This window comes from Pundamilia nyererei, unplaced genomic scaffold (genome assembly GCF_000239375.1).
Source record: "Pundamilia nyererei isolate P.nyererei 1_Seehausen unplaced genomic scaffold, PunNye1.0 scaffold00246, whole genome shotgun sequence".
Lineage (NCBI taxonomy): Eukaryota > Metazoa > Chordata > Actinopteri > Cichliformes > Cichlidae > Pundamilia > Pundamilia nyererei.
Window position 1 is genome coordinate 84,814 of NW_005187647.1, and position 26,824 is coordinate 111,637.

The window sequence follows — 26,824 nt, forward strand, 5'->3', positions numbered from 1 at the left end:
CTTAAAGGGTTAAATAAATATCGTCAAATAATCGAGATCTCAATTTCAGTGAAAATAATTGCGATTATCATTTTTGCCATAATCGAGCAGCCCTAGTAATCACTACAACATATCACCCGACACCCGCAGCACACTCCAAACATCTCAAGATAAATAATTCTGGTAGAGCACCTGACACGGGTCTAGGGATGGTCATGATTTTCAAAGAGTCGTTCAGGAATAACAATGCATTCACATTTTCATTAACACACTCCAATTTACAAACACGGGCAAGCAAACCAGTGCTATAACTTATAGGATATATATAATGAATCACAAGAGCCTGGATCACAGAGGGGATGCTCTAACATTGAGCCAGCAGATGAAGACAAGCGGCAGCACAGCCATACTGGATGTTCTCCTCTACAGTTTATTACAACAAGTAAAAGGAAAAAGGCAACATATTTTAACGAGGACATCCACTGATCCTGAAACCCTCTGTGATCCAGGTCCTTCGCCATCCTCAGTGATGCAAAGCTAAATCAGTCCAGTGTTCCTGAAAGTAAAAGACTTGACCCCATCTTACCCCGCTGTGGATAAACTTCTCCCCAAGCAGGCTGCTCATCACGTTGGAGCTAAAGTCAACAATGTTCTGGATCTGCCTGTAAGCCTGCTCTGCTGTCTGGGGGACAAACACACACAAAGACAGGCAGGTAAACACACACACAAACCGGCAGGTAATATCGTGTTAGTTAAAGCCAAATTTTAACAGCAAAGGAGAGATATTTAATCGCTTCTCGAGTGTCACGGAATCAGATATGATTATAATGAATCTGTTAGTCAAACAGATGTGCTGCTGTTCAGTGATGCATTTTCCTCCAACTTACACAAACAGCTGGGAAGTGTGAGCTTTGGAGGATTAAAGGTAGAACTCTCTACAAAACCAGCCACACCCATGATAAACACTGACTGAAGGTGCAGCATGAAATGGAGAAGTCTGTGCAGAAAAATCATCTGCCAACAGGAACAGGATGCAAGACTTAAAAGAAAAGAAATTTTGTTAAATTACCAGCTGGTTAATCAGCTTTGAGCTCATGCACATGAAAGAGGAAGTTTCTAAAATAAACCAAGTCTGTGATTAAAAAAAGAAAAATAAATTAACTCCAGAACCAGCAGTAATGTGAAACCTGAACTCCACCAACCAGTACTGGAATCTCTGGGATTTTAACACCCATATACCTACATGTTTTCATACAGTTTTTTTTTCTCCTAAAAGCTAAATGGTTCAGTTAGCAGAAAACCACCATACTAAAAAAATAAATGCATGAACTAGTTTTTCAGAATTGTGGTAAATCGGGAAGTGTTATCCAGGTTGTGGTGAGCAAGGGGTGGATCTAACTGTGACAGGGCACGCTCATATGGTAGCACCTTAAAAAATGAACACCATTCTGTTTATTAACAAGACTTAAAGCTGACATATGAGTTAAAGGAATGCAAGCTTAAGCTGCTTGTACCATTTGTTTTACTTTTTGAACCCTATTTAACGTCTGTGGTATGACTCATGACTTAGACGTTTGAAACAGTCCTGACATTCTATCTGATGAAATGAAATAAATTTGGATTTTGGGCGTGGGTGTGGGGCCACACTTTGGTTTGCATTTGAATCTTCAATCTGACAAAGATGTAAACAACTACAATCTCCATGTAAATGAAGGCTGTGAGGCAGACTTCAGTCAGCCAACAGGTGCGCACAGACTCATTTACTCTGTCCATCAGCTGGCAGCTCATGACCAGCTTCGTGAGCTGACATAAAAATAAAAAATAAAAAAAACAGACACTGGTTAGTTTGATATTTTTCAGACAAGAACCCCAAGAAAAGCAGAAAATGTGAAATACTATTTCTACTTAAAAAAACAAAAACAAAACAAAAAACAACTTGAGGTGAACTGTTTACCGCATGCGGTTTAAGTAGAGCTGAGTCAAGTTAAGCCCGATGTCCAAAAAGCCATTCTGATAACAGTAAACTGTTTTCATTGCTTCAGGTTGTAAGTTCTCTGACAGCAGATATAACATACTAAGTGCTTACACCAGTGTGCCAATCAGTGCTGAACTCCTTAAACTGAAGACAACAGACCCAAATTTCATCCATTGCCCTCCCTCAAATCAGTTTCAGGAATTAACAAAGGTCAGAATTATAAACAGTAATAATAATAATAATAATAATAATAATAATAATAATACATTTTATTTGAGGGCGTCTTTCAGAAACCCAAGGTCACCTTACAAAAAACACAATTAATAAAAGGAACAATAGTCATAAAATACATAAAATAAGTTAAAATTACAAAACAGAGCGTGACAACAGATAAAATCAGCATTAAAGCGAATAAGCCAGTTTAAACAGATGTGTTTTGAGCTGTGTCTTAAATACGGAAAGGGAGTCAATATTTCTTAGTGCAGGAGGAAGAGAGTTCCAGAGCCGAGGAGCAGAGCGACTGAAAGCTCTGTTCCCCACAGTAATAAGGTGTGAGGACGGAACAGTAAGATGAATAGCAGATGATGATCTGAGAGGGCGGGAAACAGTGGTGATATGGAGCAGGTCACACAAATATGAAGGAGCAGATTTATGGATACACTTGTATGCAAGAAATAAGATTTTAAAATTTATCCTGGCTTCTATGGGTAGCTGCTGAAGAACTGGGGTAATATGAGCACTTAACGGAGTGGAAGTTATGACCCGAGCTGCAGAATTTTGAAGAAGTTGGAGTTTATGAAGGGACCTTTTAGGGAGACCAAATAGGAGGGAATTACAGTAATCAATACGGGACGTAATAAGACTATGGACAAGGATGGCAGCAGCATGGTGAGTAAGGAAGGGACGGAGTCGGTGAATATTACGTAAATGGAAGTAAGCAGACCGTGTTATGTAATTAATGTGAGACTGGAATGAAAGAGTATTATCAAGTATGATACCCAAACTCTTAACCTGAGGGGAGGGAAGGGTGGGAGAATTTTCAACGTTAATGGAAAAGCTGTGGGATTTGGTTAAGATAGATGGTGTACCAACAAGTAAAACTTCAGTTTTATTACTGTTAAGTTTGAGGAAATTGGAGGAGAACCAGGATCTAATCTCAATAAGACAGTCTGAGAGGGAGGTAGGTGGGAGGGATGAATTGGGTTTAGAAGAAAGGTAGAGCTGGGTGTCATCGGCATAACAGTGAAAATTTATATTATATTTTCGGAATATATAACCAAGAGGAAGCATATAAATAATGAATAAAAGAGGCCCCAATACTGAACCCTGGGGCACACCAGCAGAAACAGGATAGAGAGTTGAAGAATGGGATTTAAGTTGGATAAACTGATTGTGATCCATGCCAACTTTTTTTATATATTGATTTCCCCAGAAATGGCTGCACTGATCCATCATCAACTCAATGGTGGGAGGGAGAGAGGGGGTATTTCTGTCTGCTAGTTTGACATTACACTGGAGATTCATATACAGTGTTTGCAGAGACGCTTGTTTGTCTCCAACTATTTTCCACTTTGGTGTTTGCACTCGTCAGTGAAAGATGACACTGTTGCAAAGAAGGCATGACGAAGACTCAAGGAGATGCTGATGAGACATTTTACACATAAAAACCAGACTGAAAAAGTTAGTACAGCTTTAAAGGGCATGCATAAAGTCAAGAACCAGTAGATTGTTAGGATTTAACAACATTTTAGCTGTTGCACTAACATAAATGCACTTATGTTCAATAGTTAGAGACTAAATAAATCCCTCACTGTATGCAATGGAAGCTCTGTGAAAGGTATAGCCTACATTCTTTCTCTTAATGCAAGGGGAAGGAAATAAACTCAACAGTGTGCATGTTTCTCTGGCTCTCAAAAGTGTAGGCTCAGGCCCTCCACCTCTTCAGCGAACAGACTCATTACCTGTGGAGGGTTTTCAGAGTCCTCTGCTGGATACTTGAGTAGGCGCAGAACTCTGGGATGCTGCAAAAGACATCAAAAGCATCAATTAAGCTCATTTTTGGAAAGAAGACAAAAAAAAGGACACATCTGGACACACATCTGAAATACTGAACCCAGTCAGTGCAAGTCACAAGAGTCCTTAAGAACATCAAGTCCAGAGTGTGTTTGGGAACAAAACACACGAGTGGTATGTCTGTGAAGGTTCTCAGTCATCCAGGTCATCGTAGTCAAAGGAGCTTGCAAAGAAAAGCGTCTGGACTTCTATAAGTTGCTTGAAGACATTTCACCTCTCATCCGAGAAGCTTCTTCAGTTCTAAGGTCAAATGGTGGAGAGTCCCAGATATAAACCTAGTGGGAGTAACCCCCAAAAAAGGAAAAAAAGAACCCCTGATGATCCTCTAATCGCCTGAGCCAAGGTGTGAAACTGGGCGTGGGTCCCAATCAGCCAGAGTTGGGACCTCTGTCCCTCTGTGGGGGGTTACTCCCACTAGGTTTATATCTGGGACTCTCCACCATTTGACCTTAGAACTGAAGAAGCTTCTCGGATGAGAGGTGAAACGTCTTCAAGCAACTTATAGAAGTCCAGACGCTTTTCTTTGCAAGCTCCTTTGAACACGAGTGGTATAATTAATGCTAAAGACTGCAGTAGGCATCCAAATATCTGCATCGGAGTGCAAGTTCAGACTTGTGTTACTGTGCACAAAAACATTCAAACACTCAGTCAGTGAAGCCCATTCACACGCCTTAGTGCGCTGACAGAAAACAGAGACTTTAGTTCTGATCGTCAACATGCTCACAAAAAAAAGTTACAGAGCAGACAATGCATTTTACTGCACTGTGAATGTTGTACAAACTAAATAATAATAAAAACATTATATAAAATAATCAACATTTATTGTTTATTATTAATTAAATATTATATTTTTAATGAAGTAATTCAATAACCAGGGTCAAAAAAATTTTTTTAAAGTTAAATGTCCACAGATGCAATGTTATTAAGACTTTTCACACATTGTAACACCGCCCTGAACTTTTTCTAGAAATTGCCCACGACACCCACATGTTCACTCCCTGCACACTCTACCCACACGTTACCAGCGCTTAAACCACATAGAGCCTTTTCAGTAGTGCAAATGCACCTGCTATGTGCTACACGTGGGAAAGAAATTAATAAAATCAACTGGCCTCGTAGTTCACGTGTAAAAAAAACATCCAATGTTAGAACTGCTTTGAATAAAAGGATGTAGCTTTGCATGTAAAGCCTGCTTCTTTTATCTAACTCCTTTGAAGCCACGCTAATAAGTCTGAGCTCTTTGTTTTCCAAACACAGTCCCAGAACAGTTTGTGAAACGATCATAACTTAATTTACTCAGTTGTGTTAGCGGAGAGAAATTTCCCACCCTTACTTAGATGTAGTGATTTTGGGCCCATTTTCCATTTTTAGAGAGTTAAATAAAGCAGAATTATATTTAGAGGGGAGCAGGACTTGGATGTGTGGATCATTGGGGCGCTTACACCACAGTCAAAGGACAGGGGGCAATCGTGGGTCAAGAGTTAGGAGTTCGCCTTGTAATCGGAAGGTTGCTGGTTCGAACCCCGGCTTGGACATTCTCGGTCGTTGTGCAAGACACTTAACCCGTTGCCTACTGGTGGTGGTCAGTGTTCGGCAGCCTCGCCTCTGTCAGTGTGAAGGGGTTGATGACTGAATGTGTAAAGCGCTTGGGGACTAGTAAAGCGCTATATAAATATAGGCCATTTACACATATGCACACTTCATTATTAATTCACTATCACTCATTTACATGGGCCCTTTTCAGTTCAGTTTTCTTAGTTCCAACAATGACGCATGCCCGACACACACACAAAAATATTTTATCTCAAAAACTCATGAAAAGCACATCCTATTACAGATTACTTTAATTTTTTATATTTCATTTGACTTCTTGTTTTCAGTTTAGTTTTAGTTAGTTTCCAGAGTGGGTTTCCTCCTTTCAGTTTACTTTTTATCAGTTTGTGTGTTAGTTGAGGTAAACATCAGCACAGCTTGACAATAATACTGAACAACAGCAGTTCCCTCACAGTCTTATAGATCAAAACTCCATACGTCAATGTCCATCAAAGCCTCATCAGGCAAGCTGTGATTTTAACAGACTAAAAGAAATTTAAAAAAAGACTAAAACTACGTAGATTTCTGCTTTTCTTTTGAGTTAAGTAGTTTTCCACTTCAGTCAGGTTTGGTCTAAACTTTGACTGGGTCTGCAGCACCTTGACATTTTATTTATTTATTTATTTATTTTTAAAGATATGGTCATATGTAATTGATTCATTTATCTTCAGCACATGGCTTCTTCTAAGCAGTAAGGGTGTGCTTAGTTTTTCAGTCCTGTTAAAACTTGTCCACATGTCTGAAAATGCCAAGAACAAATCCAGCTGGTTTTGTCTGGTCCCATACTGTCATTACAGAAACTAGGAGTCCTGTGTCTGTGAGGTTTATAATTCAGATCACTTAATACTCTTTGCAGAAGATCAGGCAAATCCAAAGTGTGTCTGCCTCTTACCAATATAAGCAAACGGGTATGTTGTGTCATTCCTGCCCAAGTACATTTTACTCACTCATGCTCAATGGCGGGCCATCATGCAAGAAAAGAGCATGATGAAAACTCTTGAGATATACATCTGTGCCACTACAGGCAACAATCTTTTTTTTTTTTTTATTATCATCACTGTAATCTAATTAATGACTGGGACTGACTGATGGTAGTTTGGGATATGCAAATTGTAAAATCTTATTTCCCAAAGGTTCGCTACAGCAGATGAGCTAGCACAGTTTTTATACCAGATGCACTTCTTATATAACCTTCTCATTTTTCCGAGCTCAGGAACGGCACTAGGAGTGGACTAGCTTGTGGCTCGCTAAGGCTAGGTTTCTGTGTCCTCCAGGTCACGAAGAAAAGGGTTTTTGCATATTAGGTGAATCTGTTAACCACTATGCCACAGACCAATTTTAAAAATTACAACCAGCTAATGTTTTACCTTTTTTTTTCTTATCTTCTTTGAAAAATATAACAACTTTTCACTCATCATGGCAATATATTTGAGTATTCAACATAAAAATGATGTGACGATCGATAGATAGATAGATCGATAGATGCCACAGTTCAAAATAACAAGGTCTATGTAGATAAAAGTGCACAAAAAGCTCTGAATAATAACTGTTATCCCTTATACGGTCATGTCAGGCACAGAGCTCTAGCTGTGAGCACAGAAGCCCCACCATCCTGTTTCTCCACCCTTCTGTTTGTGTGGGGTAGCCAATAAGAGTAAAGGGAGAGGAGCTAAAACAACTATTTTGAGACAGTGCATGAACTGAGAGTCTGCGCCAAGGCCCCCACTGAAGATAAAATAAGGACCGTTTTAAACTGTGAATCGTGCAAAACTGCTCCAGCAGAGCCCAAGTATTAAAATATTACATGATGGATATATATTGTTTAACTTCTTTGATCTGACAAGTATTTAAATTCCTGGATCAACCAAAAACAGGCACCTTCATGTGGTTTTGGTATAAAAGTTTAAAAAAAATATTTCTCAGATTTTATCCATATGACTTAGGGCTGTTCGATATAACGATATATATCGGATGACAATATAAAAACATCTATCGTTTCATTTTACGCTATGTTTGCTTCGTGGTGTCGCAAAATAAACTGTTTACGGCAATATTTTTCATCGTTTTGATGGTCACTGTAGTGGCTATATTAATTTCTTAAAAGTTCTCTCTTTCTCTTATATTTTATATAACCACACTATGGAGGGACAAGCGCCTGTTTTTATGTGTTGTGGTTAACAACAACACCATCGCGTGTCCGTTTGTTTATGTTCCACATAAACCTTTCACAATAAAGCTCAAGATCCTGTTGAGACTTTTCAAAATAAACGGAATCACGTGAAAGAGCAGATTATTTACGGATGAGAAGTAAAAAAGAGCCGCCAGGTGCTAAAAAATAAACCTTAGACTCAAACGTTAGAACAGGCTTTTCCCCGCAGCACGCCTAATAAATACTCACAAAAGAAAACGACAGCCGTTACAACTTCTGTCTAAAAATTTATAGTTTCATGCATCTGTTAAAACACTGGAGTCCAGCTACATGAAGCGCAGCTGGAAACACTTCCCGCAAGAGGAGCTGCCCGAGATTCACAGAATTTACAGAAAATGTTACATTTTTGTGATTTATATCGTTATCAGGATGATAGAATTCGGATATGGGATATGAGATTTTGGTCATATAGCACAGCCCTAATATGACTCATTTCTGTCTATTGCTATTTCTCTTTAAGCAACTCTCTGTGGAATTACCATTTGGTGACACTTGACTGTAGGAATGCAAAACGCATCATGTGGAAAGCATATTTATGCGGTGAACATCTCTAATTTAGATTCATCTTTCAAATTTGTTTGAGCCCACATCCATCCTATTACTTAATGCTTATCCAACAGAGGGTCACAGGAGGGCTGAAGCCCATCCCAGCTGTCACAGGGCGAGAGGCAACAAACACAAGCATATCTTTGGATTGTAGGAGGAACTAGACCGAGAAGAGGAAACACATACATGAAAATGAAAACATGCAAAGGCCCCAGCTGCCCTGGAGATTCAAACCAGGAAACTTAATACTATGAGACAACAACCACTGTACCCAACCTGTTTCAACCAACATCTCTGGCAAAATGGGGTATAAACAGAAATCAAAGGTAATATCTAAAAATTGAGAATAAAACCAGCATTTCCCTCTTTAAATTAAAAGATATGTCTGAGAAATATTGCATATTTATTTCTATACATCTAATAATGATCTACTATACATCTAATTTACACCCACCAAAGGAAAATCATCAGAACTACGATAACATCTACAGATATTTAAATTAATACTTCTGGTTAAATGCCACAAAATGTTCACTTGAACGTTTTGCTTGTTTTACATACGAAGTGCCAAACAAAGCTTCAGTTTAGAACTTTTAATTTCTTCATTGAGTTTAAAGAATCTGTAATGGTGGGGGAAAAGTCACTGGATTTCATAAGGTGGAGCACCCAGCGCCAGCTAGGGCTGCTCAATTAATCGAATTTTAATCACGATTACGATCTGGGCTTTCAACAATCATTAAAAATGACTGAGCCGATTATTAGCCCCTCCCTCGTGCTTTACTCTCGCGCTGCTCCATGTGGCAAATCGAGCGCACCTCTCTGCGTTTCGAACACGTGTCACAACAATTAAGAGGACCCGAGGGAAGCTCGGAAAGCTAAGCAGAAGTTATTTGGGGAGGAGAGTGACTGCCTTTGGTTGAAAAGAGAGGTAAAAAAAAACTTCAGTGGTGTGGAAACATTATGGGTTCACGGAGTCAGACGTGGATCAAGTAGACACAGTGTGTAAACTTTGCTACGGTGTAGTAGCTGCACCACAGAGCAACACTGCAAAGTTCACTAAACATAGATGTTTACATTTTTCATTTATTTCTTATATTGCAAACATTTGCACTGTTATCAATATTTGCACACTATTTTATATTATTTTTTAAAGTCATTATTCAATACATTGTTATTATTAAATAAACATCGTCAAATAATCGAGATCTCAATTTCAGTGAAAATAACCGTGATTATCATTTTTGCCATAATTGAGCAGCCCTAGCGCCAGCTTAGGCATTACACACAGGCCTCAGGGGTCTGGGGCAATAAACTCACTGTGCCCCCTCAGCTGTCTGTGCCAACACATTTATCAGCTAATTTACTATACTAAATTTAACATTAATTTATATACTTTGGTACTGAATAACTTAAACACCCATATCCCCAATAAATTAATAATTAAACTGAGCTCACACTGTATTATGTTTGCAGTCGTTTAGTGCTTCTGGAGCCATCGTGCCACACAGCATGACTGAGGAGGACTTTGGGAAGTTCTCATGTCTCTTTGAAGCTGAAAATAGTTTCTGCAGCTAGTTTAAAGCTAAAAAAGTTGCAAAACAAATGGAAAAGTGTTGAGGATACTGTGTGCTCACAGTCTGCTCTAGTATGTTGTGAATTCATTGATCTAATTCTGCACCTGGAGAAAATGTTTCTCTTGTCTGCTTTTATTATTTATGTTTTTATTAACTGTATTATGCGTATATAATTTCAATACATTTTTGCAGGGTGAATAGCAAAGTTACTTGAGCCCAGTGGCCTCCTGTCAAAGTTGGTTGCCCGTTTAGCTAATATGATGTACAGTCGATCCTACCCAACCCTAAATTTGCAAAACAAAAACCTGAACAACAAGTGCCAACGGTTTTATTAGGAAGCCCTCAATGTAAATGTTTTGTCTAGGAGGTTACAACATCCTCGATCTGATTCATGCTTACAAGATTTCACAGATTGCTCAACGGCAACACGATCAGGTCAGTGCCTTCAAGGAGACTTCCCCGGGGAAGGGAGGGGGGTGAAGGCACGTCAGTGAACGCTCCACTCTGTCCAGGTGAGTAAAGACGGCTTAACCTGTGTGGAAGTGACCTGAGCAGACACTGCGTCGGGCAGCAATCCAGAAAAGTATCTCTCTTCTCTGCGTATCTCTCCTTCCAGCTGCTGGAAGGAAAGATGGGAGAGATGCTAACGGCTAAATTAGCTCCCGAGCACCCCGAGGATTTTACATTTTAACTACAATCGCCAATCAGTCAACCACACAGTGTCCGGGCATTCTTCTATACGTAGTTTGTAAGCATTAGCCTCGCTGCTGTTTGACAGTTTTTCACTGACTGCCTCAACAACTAGCTGGTGCTAGCTAGCAAGCCGGCTCAGCTAGCAAACACAGGCTAACGATGTACCGAAAATAAACAAAATCCTACAAGGTGACATTTCGCCTGCCCTTACCATTTTTCTCCAAACAAACTTTCTGGTAGAAACAATCCCGACCCGAGGCACATTTTGCCCACGAAAAGCACGAGGCGAAAAGGCTTTAGTAGAACCTGAAGCTAGTCTAGTGTTGTGCTAGCTGACTCACCTGTACGTGTGAGACCACCAGGCTCTTGTTTCCTTCTCCGTGGTACTTCCAGTCGTTTTCGTCCATTTTGTCCAGTTCCATTACACCAGAGACCAGCAAGTGCGCTCCCGTCAACGGCCAGAAAGTGACACACAACGACACGGCAACATACAAGAATTGTAGATCCACTACTGACTGCAAGCAGTAATTTAAGGAGACTACAACACAACCGACGGACTACCCTTGCTGCTGCCCGGCCCCGGCGACTTTGTCACCGCCCACATTACCACTTCCGGTCTGAATTCAAAATAAAACTCCTGATAAGTGTCAAACGCAATAATGACCGAGGAACTGATGAATGAAGAAAATGACAAAATGACAGATAAAGGAGGACGGATAGAGGACAGTTGGTGAATAAGGAAGTACAGAGGATTAGTAAAGGAGGAAGAGGATGACAATAGTTGATCCAAGTAACCATATCTGTGGTGGTATGGAGATGTCTGAAAGAGTGGGCAGTGGAGTTTTTGACCAGTGTTTAACACAGTATTAGAGAGTAAGACGATGCCTGTGGAATAGAGAAGTATTCTGGTCTTTAAATATACTCTCTTTGTTTTATAAAGTTTTCCTAAAGCAAAAAAAAAAAAAGTTGAGTTACATGCTTTTATTTGTAGCTTTCTTCAGTTTTTAGTCTTGCTAATTTTGCCCAACTTCACTTTCTTTAAGCACATTGACAAGCCGCTCCCTGTTGGCTGTACTCCCATGTCCCGCCTGTTCCACTGTGATTGGTCAGAGGGTTGGACAGATGGGCTCAAGGACTGTAAGGACGCCAGTGTTGTTTCTGACAACATTACACGTGAAATAGAGGATAAGAAATGGAAAAACACTGTAAATCGTGTGATTCATCAGTAGTACCTGCATGTATCTCAGAAAAGGTTTTCAAATTTAAAATGCATTTCAGTGTTAAGCAGTGCATTAGCAATGAATACATTTATTTGACATACAATTTGAAATTAAGCATCAGAAATTATTTTTACCTCCACCAAGACAGCTACTTGTTTAGTTTGTCTTTTTATCTTCTGATAAGGAGGTTATGTTTCTGGTAGTGTGTGTGTGTGTTCATTCTGATTGTAAACTTTGTAGGAGTATTAGAGTGGGGTCACCTTAATAATACATTTAAATTTGGCTTAACATCCACCAAAGTCTTTGAGGTCAGCTTAATGATTTATTGGTTGAAAACTGACAACAAGCCCTATAACATTGTCTTCTGACCTCTTCTTCAAGTTCAAAACATTGATCTCAAGGTCAAAGTGATAATACTGACACCAAAAGGCATTATATCTTTAAAGAACATATTCTCAAGAGAATAAGGTGCCTAGTTAGAAAAGCACTGTAATATAAAATGACATAGCTGAAGTTCAATTTATTCTTGTTCAATTACTTACAAACACATGGCCTACTCCTACAAAGTGTTTCTTTAATTAAAGTAAACATTTGTCGTGGTACTCTTATCTGATTTTTACTGCAAACTTCATAAAGTATGTTTAGAAAAAGAACAAATTTAAAAATATTTATATATATAAAAAATACAATACCCTTCCTTTAAAAGTAAACACTGGCAGTCATAGCTAATGTTAGTAACACTTAATTTCTGTTTATTATGGTGTTACTTATTCTGACTTTGTGCCATACCTTCTTGGAAAAGATATCAACATTCAGCTCCAGCAACCATCACGAAAAAATGACCTTTGATTTGCTGACAGTCAAAAAAAAGCAAATATGACACTCTACAGTCTTTTTCCAGTCATCCTGTCCTCAACCCCCAACCAGTCGCAGCAGATGGCTCCTCCCTGAGACTGATTCTCCTGGAGGTTTTTTCCTGTTAAAAGGAAGTTTGTCATTCCCACTGTCACCAAAGCATTTGTTAAAAGATGGTCATCTGATTGTTGGGGCGTTCTCTTTTTTCTTTGTATTATTGTAGGATCTTTACTTTACAATATAAAGCACCTTAAGCCAACTGTTGTTGTCATTTGGCACTATATAAATAAAACTGAACTTGAAACAGACTGATTATGCTTGTTGTTATTTGCTGTCATACATACACACAGACAGACAATGCTGTTATTATTGTATATACTCAGATAAAACGTGCAGAAGTTTAAAATTATGAGGTCTGTGTAGGATGAAAGTGAGGATAAACCTGCGAATAAAAAGCTGAAACATCAAACTGTTTTTTCTGCTCTTGGCTCTGAAATGTTGTCCCTTATATGGAATGAAGGGCTGCACCCAGGCCCTAAGGAAAAATAGGAATTATTTTAAACTGTGAATCATGCAAGGATAGTTTAGTAGAGCCCAAGAATGAAAATATAGAAGTAATCCCTCAGAAGTAATTTACCTTTTCAGTGAATGAGCATCTGAATCCAGGAAGGAAGGAAGGAATTATAACCATCGCATGTTATGGTAAAATCAAACAAAGAAGTATACTCTTGGTACCAATATGAATTAATATTGTGCATCTGGAAAAAATACTTTAAAAAAATAAATCCAGATCCAGACAGGAAAGACACAAGATCTCTAATCACACCAGTTTTGATCGTCACGAGTGTGAATTTGCACAAATAAAAAAAGTCTTTAGTTTGTTTTTTACATATTTTCAGATACAGGTGTCAGGTTTTTATTATGCTGCACAGAATTTTCATTTATGATATTTTCTAATCCCACGACTGACAAAAAACAACACGGATAAAAGAAATTAAAGTATTTTTTTCTTACCAAGTTCCACATAAATTTACTTTTTCTGTTCAATTGAAAACATTTTATTTCGGTGATTCAATTCAACAGTTTATGTAACACAGCATCAACTGTTACAGGTGTTACCATAAAGCCAGCAAGTTTTTAATCCTCAAACACTTTCAAGCAAGGTAGTGCAGTTCAGGATGTTTCCCAGATGACTCACCACCTGAGAAATGTTTATTTTAGACTTTAAATGTAATTTTATTTGTACTGTTTTCATTCACTGCTGCCAATTTTAAATAAACCAGCTTCTTCGAACGAGAACAATAGTACTATTTTTTTTATATTGTTAAGAAACTCCTTCATAAGGCCGTGATCTACCAGTGGACACGTGACTGTCTTGGTAAAATCATCTCCTCTTTAAAATTTATTGAAGGAAATGTTTAAGGGGCTGAGGAGGACCTCCACTTTCAACCGCCGCACAATCCACAAAGTGCCAGATGCCTCCCGCTCATCCTACAGGTGGTGGGCCCACAGGATGAACCTACGTAGATTGAATGGCTTAAGACTACAGTGCTTACCTTCTAGGTAAGGTGTTTGGGCCATGTCCTACTGGGAGGACCCAGGAAACAATGGAGGGATCATGTCTTTTAGCTGGATCAGCTGAATCATCTTTGCTTAGACTGTTGCAACACAGATCCGGCTGTTCATCAAACATGTCGGCATGTTTTGTACATCTAAAATTTTTGTTATTGGCTGACAGATACTGAACAGACACCCATGAAAACCTTCATCTGCCTCAGCCTTCAATCCTCAGTAAGGAGCTATTCAAAACAAGCCAGAAGCTCAGAGTTGAAATTAAAGTCAAAGTTCAAATCATTATTTATAAATCAGAATGTTTTAATACGTATAAAAACGACAAGCAAGACAACGCACACACTATTAGGACACAGACGTTCTATACATGATGAAATCCTACGGAGGACGTGTGACCTCTACTGTGACAACTCGGCCGCTTCACGGGTCCGGTCAGAGAACCGGGCTGACGAGTTTTCCTGTGACGCTGGTCTCTGGTTGGGGGAGAAAACAGTCTGCACACCAAACAGGCTGCTCATTCACAGTCTGTACACCACTTCAGGATTTGTGTCTCTTTCTTTTGAGCCTGCTGATGTTCCTCCACAAACACACAGAGCTGGATCAGTCCATCCCTCCGATGTCGTGCTGTTTGTACGACGGTGTGACCAGACTCCCTGCAGAAGAAAAAAACTCGCCGTCAGTTACTCGAAGGTTAATCACTGTCCCGTCATTTGTAATGTGTGTGTGTGTGTCTGAGTGAGTTGTTTCTGACCACCAGCCCAGATAAATAGGGGAGGGTTGAGTCAGGAAGGGAGGAAAACCTAAAAAAAAATTTGGATAAGAAGGATGCAAGACTGTGGCAACACCTGTTTTATTGTAATTTACTGGTTAATATTTAATAATCAAGTTAATTATTTTCCTTGGATAAGTTTAGCACAATGTACAACATGTAATGACTGCTGAAACACTTCTAAAGAGAAATGTTTTCACACAGAAATTAATTTGTCACAGGTCCAGAGCTACTTTTTAACGCTTTCTGGAAGGGGTGCAAGGATTTTAATCATATGACATGTAACATCTGTTCAGGAAATGTTCTGTTTCAGTGGCTGTAAGAGTGAAAGCAAAAAGAAGGAAGCTAAATTAAAAAAAAATCACAAAAAAAATCAGTTGAATGTGATTAAAGTCACAAACCACTAAATGTGGGGAAAGAGACCAGCGTGAATCACAGGACCTCAGCCATCACCTGCTACTCATACAAAAAAATAAATAAATAAAAAATGTATAGCGTCATCTGGTATCTCTTTCACTCTCTCACGCACAGACATACTCACACCCTCAAGATCTGAGCAGCAACACTGCAGACAAACATTTATATCACATGAAAAGCCCAAGGAGCGAGGCGGGAGTGGGAGCAGGAGGGTCAAAGGCCAAGCAGGAAGTAGACTTGTCAGCTAGCCCACAGGGAAACAAGCTACACCCATCCCATCAACGGGCACGTCAACACCCATCTGCCAACCACAGCCCAACATCAACAAATTTAAATGATGGCAGATTAGTCTGAGCGAGGCTGCAGTTAGCAGAGGTTATACCTGTGAAAAGCCACAGTCGGGGAGGAATAACAAAGGTGGGGGAAAAACTCAACAATCAGTCAACTTTTTCAAATATCTGTGGAAGACTGATCACAGCATTACGCTTCGGTCATTTTCCTGTATTTAGTTTGTGTGCCACTGTCGTTGTTTCCCATGAGAAAACTAATGTATTTATCATTTAATGCTCGCTTGTCGTGCAGCCACTTCAATGTGCTGTTTGATAAGTTCCCGACAGCAGTGTTCCAGTTTAAGTTCAGTTGTTATAACTGCTGATTAAAGCTCTGCTCTCTGACCTAAAATGCAGTGAAATTACAATGACAGCCTGACGAAATTCTGGGAGCAGATTTCCACTTTGTTCATTTATTGAAAAACAACAAAACGCTGAACTCTAAGATCCCATTTTAGGCCAAAGAGAAGCTAGAGGAAATGTCAGCAGTGGTTCTATCATGTATCTATATTGATGTCAATTCAAGGTTGGCATTCATACTTGGCCAGCCAGGTGTGTCATTTCTAAGATACTGTCATTGTAGCTGTTCCCACACTATTCAGTCCACAAACACACAAGCCCACACTTGTTACAAATAACAGGTTCAGGCTCTGCACAAAGGAATAATCCAGGGACTTCTTTGTTCACCAGACCTGTTCAATTAGTTAAAAACAAACTGTGTTTGTTTGAATTTGTTCACTTAGCCCTGGACTAGACACAGTGTGCATCTCCAACGCAGTTTTAAACCATCCATCAAACAGCATCCATCATCTTTTATTTTGAAAAGCCACCTGCTCTGCCTGACTTCCTGCCCTCCTAACCTGCCCTGTGCATCTTGATGAAGCTGAACAGACCTTACAACTGTTTCAAGCAATGAGAAGCACTGAGCCATTTCCAGGAAATATTTTTGTACAATCATTATCTTCAGTGGGTGCGATCAGCTCCAACAGCTGGAAAGCAAGACAGCTGTGCCCAGAGTGACCCCGCAGTTAGGCTGATGTGAAAGCTGAGCAGCTAAACAATGCAATAAAACTGTGATGTTAAAAATACTTCTCTGTGTTGATGAATTTACTTGATATGTATTACAAAAGCCAAAGATGTCAGGATCAAGCAAACATAATGTTGACTATGCCTGCAGTGGAGGGGTCCCTAAAAAATCCTTAAGAGAAAACAAGCAGATGAGTGCACCTAACAATATGTTTTAAAGTTGACCATGTGATCTATCAAACACAGCAACGCTTCACAAACTGAAGGGAAATGTCTTGCACACCACAGGTAATGTGTTATAGCTTAAATAATTATAACATCATAGAAAAAAATACCTTGCCAAATACAGATGATGCATTAAGGCAGTGGTTCTCAAACTACTTCAAGCACTGGAAAAATTCAGGCCCCACTGCCCTCAAATTTTGTAAATCAGAACTAGAGGTCAACCTAATAGCGTCCGTCCACAAAGTCTTATTTATCTTTCATTAATAAAAGGTAATAATATAAGATGAAAGAATTAAAATTAAATTCACTTCATTCTCACTTATTTTATTTTCATCAATCTTCCTTGCATCACCTACAGTGGCTCTCTGCCCCATAGTTTCACTGCTTTAAGGACACATACACCCATTACAAAAAGGCCATGTTCCCAACACATGGATCCAATTTAACTTGTGCAGTACAGCCACCTGCTGGACAGGTTTGGAGACGTTTGTTATGTAGTCCCCAAAAATGATGTGCCGAAGCATCCATTAGTTTATTGTGTCTGCGGACAAATTTGCTCTTCACGGGTCTTTAGATTGTGGTCAACAATAGACAACTGGAGAGATCATCCTAATTCTTAGAAATCTGTTTGTTTGGGTTTTTTTTTTTTTTATTTAAGGTGTGATTTTTATTAGGATCTCAGGATAAAGTTAGGAAATTTTTCAATCTGACAGTTCTTCTCCTGTAGACGAAGTCTGTCAGTGTTTATGACAGATGGGTGTGTATGGAGTAATCACAGTATGCTGATGTCATCTTTTCAGCCTGAATTGGATCTCATGTTAAAAAGACTGTTAGGTATGAGCACATGTTCTAACCTCCAGACTGTGGCTTTATAACAGGTGGGTCTCTGTTAGTGAGCTGTGTGGTTGGGGTTGGAGGGGTGGAAGCAGTACAGGGGTAGGGGTGGGGGTGCTTTGAAGACAGGCCAGGCTGGTAGGGCATCAGTCAGACTAGCAGGGCTAACAGCTCCCAGACTCAGAGGCGGCAGCAGCAGCAGCAGCAGCATCATCATCATCATGGGTGGTAGCATGCTTACCTGTGGCCTGGCCCCCCTCTGCTCTGCCCTTCAGCCCTCCTCCTCCTCCTCCTATTCCTCCTCCTCCTATTCCTCCTACTCCTCCCAGGCCAGAGCTGCCCAGGGCATCGGGCACCACAGGAAAGGAGGGCCGATCGCCCTTGTAGGGCTTCGGCCTGAAGGGGAAGTCTTTGTCTTTACCTTTGGAGCCTTTGGGCCGGCCTGCTGTCTTCTTCTTTGACTTGCCGTCCCCTTTTACACCCAGTAAGGGGTGTACCTCTGAGGAGAGCGAAGACAAAAGGCCATTTTATAACTTCTTGAAAAGAAGTGAAATTTTCTTTTTGTAACTTTAACCACCAACAATTTATCTCCTCTCTCTCACCATCACTGGGCACCCCCTGCAGTTCAATGGTGGTGGTCCGAGCTTTTTTCTTGGCTGGACCGCCTTCAGATGAAGGCTGGCGCTGCTTCTTATCACCACCAGTCAATGTGTCATCTGGAGCTCCAGATTGAACTGAAGCGTCTGGCGGGGGACCGAACGGGTTTTCCTCTGGATCTTCAACCTCGGGGGCGATGGGCAGGTACAGTAGGGCCTTGTGGTCCTCCAGCTCCTCATCACTAAATAACACAAACACAGATAAGACTTTTCACTTTTTTTAAACTTACATTTATAACAATAATCATCTTCCTGGTGTGTTAGAGACCTGCAGGATCTTTTAAGGCATTCCAGATGGCTAAAATAGTTTTGAGAGGTTCCAGTCGTCCTGATTTATAAGCTAAAGGATTGATGATTAAACCAGTTTTAATGTTACATTTAAAACATGGAGGTGAGTTAAAACATAACCCTTAAGACTAAATGTTTTGGATGAGTTAAAGGATGAGATAAGGGTCGCCTGGAAGATTTGACGAAACCACAAAGATTTTCATTTCCACTCACATTCAGATCAATTTCATTAATACAACGCTAATTTTAAACAACGGTTGTTCCAAGGTACTTTACATTGTAAGGTAAGATCCTTCAAAATTATAAAGAGGAGCAAGTCGTTCATGACAGTTGGAAGGAAGGCCTCCTTTTTACCAGTTATTAATAGGTATTTACAATTTGATTGGGCAATTTTGGATTTTGTAAATATGATATCTCTTTCTACTCTTCGTTAGCGCTCTCACCTGCTACAAAAAGCAGCTATGGGATCAACAGTGGTCACATCCACCTCTTCATCTTCTGCAGCGTCTGCACCTGTAATGTGGACACAAGTTCATCTCTGCATTATGATGCAATGTTTAATTGTATGGATCTCATGCGGAAAAGCTGCCATCACTGTTGTGGCTATAGAGCATCTGGAAAAAAAAAAATTTTTGGAGTAAGACTGTAAATTAATCTAGCCGTATAGAAAGCAAAATGTTTTTTTAGACAATTTTAATCTAGTTTATTTGCAGCCTTTTCACCAAAAATCTGTCATCTGCTTACTTTTTTCACAGCTCCAAGTACTGCCTCTGTTTTCTTTGTGCATTAAAATCAACAGCACACTGGAATATACTGTATATACACCCCAATAGCCTGATATTTGAGTAGACTTGAGTCACTTTTCCACTGCATATTAAAGACGCACCCTCTAATCTGTATTCAGCAAGAAGTAGGAACAAATATTAACTACTCTTCTGCTGTTCCATATTAAATTACATGCAAATAAACACTTCTTGTACTTCAAAAAAGCCACTGCAGGATCAGCGAAGATGTTACAAAAAGAGCTTTAAAACACAAGTCATTTAATAATTAAGAATAGGGCTGGGCCATATCATACCGTTCATGATAATACCGGTATAATGTTAGCCAATGATATGACAATTAAATATCGCGATAGAATATGGGTAAAACACGCATGCGCAGTGCCTTTGTTTTCATACACACATGCCGGAAAAAGCATGATAGCAACGGAAAATGAGAAGGGCAAAAGCGGATCGTTGAATGAAACAGATGAACCAGAATTGGTTTGTAAAAATGGTGCAACTTCAGTGGTGTGGAACTGGTTTGGTTTTTGTCCGGCGCTCAAAAATCTGTCAAAAAGTGTTTCAGTACGACTTTTGTAAGCTACGAAGCCGCAGCGCTTGATGGATTGTCAGAGCATTGCGGCTACTGTAGTCAGGAGCCTCGCGGAGTGATACGTACTGTGCTTCAACATAATATTTGCCGTATTGTGTGTGTATAAGGACTCCAAAATGGCACTTGTTAAGAGACATGCGTATGAAGCGGATTTTAAACTCAAGTCATGCAGTAGAACATGGGAATAGAGCAGTTACTTACCTGTCTGCTCGGGTTCGCTCTTGTCTTCGTCCTCAATGTCGAATTCCGACTCTCGCTCCTCGTACTCCACATTCTCATCCAGCTCTTTAAAGTCTGGAGCAAAAGCACTCCAGTTTTCCTGCAGGCAAGCAAAACATTCACACAATAATGGCACCAAGTTAAGTCATTAAAGCTTAAATTACCACAGCTTAAATATCTGCCGTGGATCTGAATATTTAAAGCTAGGTATAACAAACATAAGAGGAAAAACACTTGAGATTAACGCTGTTCATTCATGCTCATTCAGCTTTCATGCTCATTGTCCACTTACGACTTGGTTCTGAGCCCAGATGGACACCACTCCACTAGAGATGGAGGCAATGATGGGACGGACCGGATGCCACTGAAAGAGGTCAAAGGTAAGATTTGTTTTAAAAAGGTCATTTTAAAATATGTGATGTCTCAATGTAACTGAAAATAGACCAACATAACTGAGTGTTTTAACCTTCATGCACAGTGTTGAGAGCACTTACAGCGACATCCAGGAGCAGCTCTCCTCTGGTTCCATGCAGGATCTTCACCAGGTTCCCGATGCTTTTCTCCCAGATGTAGAGGGCATGCTGCCTTGCTGAACCAGCCACAATGTACTCACCATCCCCTGAGAAACAGCATCGCTTCCATGGAGTCCTGAACAAATTACCGACAGTATTTGAAAGACCTTTTAATTCCACACAAACATTTGGCATACCAAAAGAATGCATGTCAGATCAACCACTGCAGTTTCCTCTGCAAAACTATTCCGGCTCATTCACTCCTTAAACAGGCATGACTTTTATTCCAAAAATGTATCTCCATAGATGTACCTGTTTACCAAGTCCTGAAGTTTCTGCATAGGTTCAGGCTCACCGTCCCGGCCACAGGTCAGGATCTCTCTGCCGTCATACACCCTGATGATCCGGTCTGCTGTGTTTATTAGGAAGCAACTGCATAACAAACAGGACACATGTACAAAGAGAGAGAGAAAAGCTCAGCATTAACAAGAAGGATAAAGCCCACAGAATGCAGAATATAAGTGAATAAGACTGAAAACCAAAAATTAACTGGAACAAATTGTCTTGATTGTGATCTCTAGACTATGTTCATCACTCCAGGTTACATACAGAAAGCCCTCCTGCTACCACTCACCTGCCCTTTCGTGCAAATTCGATGGACTTGATGGCTGTGGTGTTGCTGGTGCCTGTTGTGACTCTGAATGAAGCCACCAGTTCCTGAGTGTTTGTGTTCAACACCAGGATCTGTAACAGCAGATAGAGGGAGAAGAAAATCATCAGAAACATGGGATGACAAGTGCTTTGAGTATGAAATATAAATGGTGAAAATGTGCAAATAGCTCAGTATTCACTCATTATTTTATCAGTTCAGATGTGATTTCGCCCATCATATACACCGCAACAGTGTAAGTGTTATATCAGAATTTAATAGAGCTGTTTTCATACATGAACTCCAGAAAATGATGTGACAATGAGGTTAGGAGACGCAAACAATGGCATCACTCAATCTGGCGGAGATCAATGAAGTACTATAAATAAAGCTTTAGGAGGAGCTTTGAGACTGTTTAATGCCCCATCAGAATGTTAGAGCTGAGTAATGCCAACAAACAAAACAAAACAAACAGACGTTCAGCAGTGCGTGTGGAAAGCACTGATGTGAATGAAACATACAGTGACTAAAGTGACATTGAAGCTTACCTTTCCTTTGGCATTGCCAGTGTAGATGTATTCACCTCGCCTGTCGAAGGCTGCCACCACGTTGAGGTCTGAGTCATCATCCACAGGCAGGACAACGTGTTTGGAATCTGACAGCGTCAGCAGGACTGGCGCTGACTTCATGGGACACACCAGCACCTTGTCCCTAAAACATACATCACTTCTTCTTAGCATAGAATCATTACCCTGAAGACTGATTACACTGGACAAAGCCCATAATCAGCATCACTGCTCTTTAAATCTGACCCACAGCCAAACCTCAAACTACACAACTCTGGTAATGTGTACAGAATGACATGATCAGGTCACTCACATGTCTCTGGGGTGGTACTGAAGCTTCAGGATTGGTGAGGGGAAGCGGAACCTCTGGTCACAGTCCCCCGTGAGGACATCCCACTGGGAGACGATATTGTCTGTAGAGGCACTCACCAGCTTGTGGCCGTCTCTACTCCAGCTGCACATATGTAAACAAACCATGAGGAATTCTTTAACAGTGACTAAAACGGTCACTTCAAACAGCAGAAATTATAACTCTTAACCTCACTTAAAGCCCGCTTTTCACCTTTTTGCTTGCCTTTCCATAAATAAAGATATTACCCCCATCAGAAAGCCACAAATTCATAAAAATTCATCAGAATGCAGGAAATGTTGAGTTTAAAACTGAACGTGGTTCCCTCACTTGTATCCACTCAAACGAACAAACAACATGTTCTCACCATAAAGAGCAGACTGGGTGGATGTGTGCGCTGATGATTTTGGCTATCCCTCGTGTGAGGAAGTCCCAGATGACAATGCGACCGTCGTTGCAGCCCACAGCCAGCAGGGTTCCCCAGCGGTTGAAGGTGCACGTGAGGGCCATGCTGATACAGTCCAGAGTGCCATCTGCCTCCTGTCATCAAAACAGACATTAACAAACAATAGCAAAAAAAATCTTAAGTCTATACATAAGGCTTTAAATCTGACTGCACTCAAAATTAGAAGATTCAATTACACTCATATAGCTGTTTCAATGATTTTCAGAGCAAAAAACAAAATTGGCTTGTGTGTATTAAAAACTGGTGGCTTACCTCTGGATAGTTCTGCCCAAACGATTCTGAGAGAAGAACAGAAAGAGAGATTAATAACAATGACGTGGCAGCTGGAGCAGAAACTTTTACTAGTCATTATTTAATTCTCATAGAGTCACAGTCAGTCAAATAAAGTAACATTAAATATTAAATACATTATATTAAATACATATTAAATTGATTTATATATATTGAATTAAATACAGTTACAAAAAAAAACTAAGAAAGACTTGCACACCACATGGCTACCAGTAAGGCCCGAGGAAGGTCCTATAGATCCAAATTTCTTCGTATAAATGTTTTAAGGATTAAATTATTATTGGAGTCAAATGATTTGCACACCCTGCTTCCTTTTCTTTTTTTGCAAATCAGAGAAAAACCCCTTCATTTCACTGCTTAGTTTTTAAACAGGAACTAGAATAGAGATCCTGCTAATTATCCTAAGCAGCCCTTGAACACATTACACACTTTCTGTGAAGCTTATAGCAGACAAAGCCAATAATGAGAGTGGTTATTCTATTATTTATTATTTTTTAATATATCAATTTCGCTTTTCTCTCTCTCTCTCACCAAACCACACCTAACCCCAAAACTTTATTATGTAGACTTCATTACAACTGCCTAGGACAAGAAAGACGTGTACTATGTACTAAAACATAGTACAGTTACAAGTTCATACTATTCTTATTTCATACTATTCTTATTTATTTATTTGGCATGGCTATCTTTATTCTTGAACAAAGCCTGAACTCTCTTAGACAAACTTTCTTGTAATTTCTTTGAGCAGTCTTCAAGAATATTTCCCCAGTCTTCTTGTCTAATGTTGAGAGCTGGGCTTTGGGGGGAGGAATCAATCCATGACTGATGGTGTTCCATTGTGTGCTCTTTAGGGGTGGGGGAAAAAATCGATACTGTGTAGTATCGTGATATTTTGTTTGCTAATAATGTATCGATACAGGGACAGCAGAAATCGATATTTTGTTACAGAAAAGTTTTTGTGGACTGGAACTCTGACTTCAGAGCATGTTGATCCTTTTTCTGAGCAAGAATCCTGACATTCCTTCACTGTCCAAATGTGTTTAACTTTTTTTTATTGCAGCAATAAACATGACAGTTTGCTTATTTTAATTTAAGACATATTTTATTTTAATTAAGTTTAAAACTTTTTTATTTAATGTAAAATTATATTTTGTTTTAATTTACTTTCAAATTCTTCAGTTGCTGAAGGGGCTGCATAGTTTTCACAAATTCCATAGTTCAGAATAGCTATAATTGTACCAGATGGTTGCATTCAGTTAAGTTGGACTAGACTGTAATACAAACCGTTCAGTTTGTCAACAATAAAACTGACTGAAATGAGAGAAAGACTGAGTGTGAGACTTTGATATTAGATAAAATGAATATTGATAAAGTTTACCTTTATGTACAGAATCTGAATATTGCAAAATATTTTAAAAAATTGCAATAATATCGTATCGTGCGTTAAATATTGTGATAATATCGTATCGTGGGATGTATGGTGATTCCCACCTCTAGTGCTCTTCTATCCAGGTGTGCTTCTACCGTATTGGAGGGGTTCTTGGAATTATGCTGAAAATGAAGTCATTGCTAATCCAATGGTACGCCGATAATATTGCACGGTTAACCAAAATCTGATGGTACTTGTTTGCGTTCATAATTCCATGATTTGACATGCTCCATAACACCTCTAGCTGCAATTCAGGCCTAAACCATGATGGAGCTTCCACCATATTTTACAGATAGCTGTAGACATTTACCATTGTAGCTCCCTTATTTTTCCTCCACAATATATATTTATGATGATTTGAATATAATGTATATTTAGATTCATCACTCCATAAGGCCCATTGTCACCAATTTTCAGTCCAGTTCTTAGCACACAGCAGCCTTTTCTCCCTGCTTAAGAATGGTTTCTTGGCAGCCACCTATGCACTAAGACCATTTCTGATAAGACTTCAGTCGACAGAAAACTGATCAACTGAAGTACCAGGTGCATCTCTGAGGTCCTATGTCAGGTCTTGGTGGATTTTTCCCTATTGCTTATGGACATAACTTTCAGATGCTGTTAATCTATCGTAGATGAGGGTTCATTTTTTTAAGGCCCTCTACTTGTCCAGATTCCTGAATTTTTTTTATTGACACACTGTACACCATGCCAAAATATGGGTTATAAAAATCCATTATTGCAAATGTACCTTGTTGGTGCAAAAAACAAACAGACAAACATAAATGTATGGTATTTTTAGTAACTTGTGCTAACATTTGTATTTTCTGTAAATTCAACTAAAGAAATGGGAACAATAAATGTATTTTTGCAAAAGCCTGAAAGTAAAGTGAGTTAGAACTGAAATGAAAATGAGTGGACAAGCAACCAGTATCCAGAGAAAAACTTCATACAGCTTGGAGAAGTGTTGCTCAGGACCACTTTAAAAACACAACAAGGTCTTATTCATTGGAAGCAAATTATAAAGGACTGACGGCTGCATCGATACTTTTACACCGTACTGTAAATCGAAAACAGTTAAAATTAAATGAATAGCAGCTTAAACCTGTTTTTATATTTGTAAAATATCCTTATAGTCAAGTTAATGTAATTTCTTGGTGAATATGTTTTCCCCCCAAAATGTTGACAGTACTCGTTGTCACTGAGACAAGCTGTGCATCAGTTTTTGTTTTGTTTTGTTTTTTAACGGAAAAAAGCCAGCAAGTAAAAGTCCGATGTCGACTTAATATGCGAAGAAACTGCAAGAAAAAACACCAAAAAAAAAAACAAATCGAAACAACTGTAGTCTAAAATAAAAAAAAGGAAGACCTATTTAATTCAAACACACTATGTGAAGCTAGCATTAGCCACCTACTACGTCTACTGCTTCCAGCTTTTTACGTCTACATATTTAGGATCTCATATATTAAGCACTATTGTAATATGCTTTTTAGGAGACCTTAACAGCGTGTTTCTAATTAGTTGTGAGATTTTAACAAGCACTCGTATCGACTGCTGTTAACATGCTAGGCTAACTTACAATGCTAACCATAATAGGTACAAAGCAAAAGCGCCGTACGAACAGTAACGTGTACAGAAAATAGATATTCATCCTTAATTCATTACCGAGCAGTTCCAGATTCATTGCTGGACGCCTGAAGGTCCAAAGTCCCTAAACACCCCGATTCCTCTGACAGTTTTTTTCTGACTTTTGCTCGTATTTACTTCTGCTGCGACTGCCGGGGAGACTGGCGCCGAGCCTCTAGCTAGGACCCCAAACAATGCCATCTGAGATGTGCCTGAGCAAAATACAACCGTCCGTTTTTCCACTTCCTATATTCCTTCCTATATATCCACTTCCGGCCCGGTAAGAAGAGTTGCCCCAAATTCCTCCACAACAACTTGAATTTGTTGTCGCTAAAAGTTGTTCTACAGCTGTTGTATTGGTTTTTCACAGAACTGCATAGTTCCCTGTCAAACCTTTATTTTTCACACGACTGTATATATGTGTATATGTCACATAAGTGCCAGGTAAAATAATCATCCATGGAGGTGTGACTGGCAGAAAAACTGCTGGGTGTGAGTTTTAATGCTTTG

At 39.5% G+C, this 26,824-nt stretch overlaps 2 protein-coding genes across 3 annotated transcripts in view; both read right to left on the bottom strand.

Annotated features, from left to right (window-relative positions):
• Positions 1-11,240, bottom strand: part of ippk (inositol 1,3,4,5,6-pentakisphosphate 2-kinase) — a 25,879-nt gene extending 14,639 nt beyond the window's left edge. Inside the window, exons 1-3 of the mRNA XM_005749466.1 lie at positions 10,984-11,240; positions 3,916-3,975; positions 566-661 (exon numbers count right to left, since the gene is read on the bottom strand). Coding sequence (XP_005749523.1) covers positions 566-661; positions 3,916-3,975; positions 10,984-11,064 — 237 coding nt within the window. The 5' untranslated portion in view covers positions 11,065-11,240. The remainder of the gene's footprint in view (positions 1-565; positions 662-3,915; positions 3,976-10,983) is intronic.
• A 3,331-nt stretch (positions 11,241-14,571) lies between these two features.
• On the bottom strand, positions 14,572-26,537 carry rbbp5 (retinoblastoma binding protein 5). 2 transcript variants are annotated; one of them, XM_005749468.2, is made up of 14 exons: positions 26,354-26,537; positions 23,224-23,249; positions 22,873-23,045; positions 22,470-22,610; positions 22,139-22,301; positions 21,576-21,685; positions 21,254-21,373; positions 20,924-21,077; positions 20,722-20,793; positions 20,412-20,529; positions 19,277-19,346; positions 18,492-18,727; positions 18,131-18,388; positions 14,572-14,942 (listed from the first exon to the last, which is right to left on the bottom strand). In XM_005749468.2, the coding sequence occupies exons 1-14, from the start codon at positions 26,370-26,372 to the stop codon at positions 14,890-14,892; spliced, it is 1,713 nt and encodes a 570-aa protein (XP_005749525.1). In that variant the 5' UTR covers positions 26,373-26,537; the 3' UTR covers positions 14,572-14,889. The 2 variants fall into 2 exon arrangements, with proteins under 2 accessions (XP_005749525.1, XP_005749526.1); XM_005749469.2 differs by having other exon boundaries at positions 18,311-18,388; positions 26,354-26,536.
• Between the last annotated feature and the right edge of the window lie 287 nt (positions 26,538-26,824).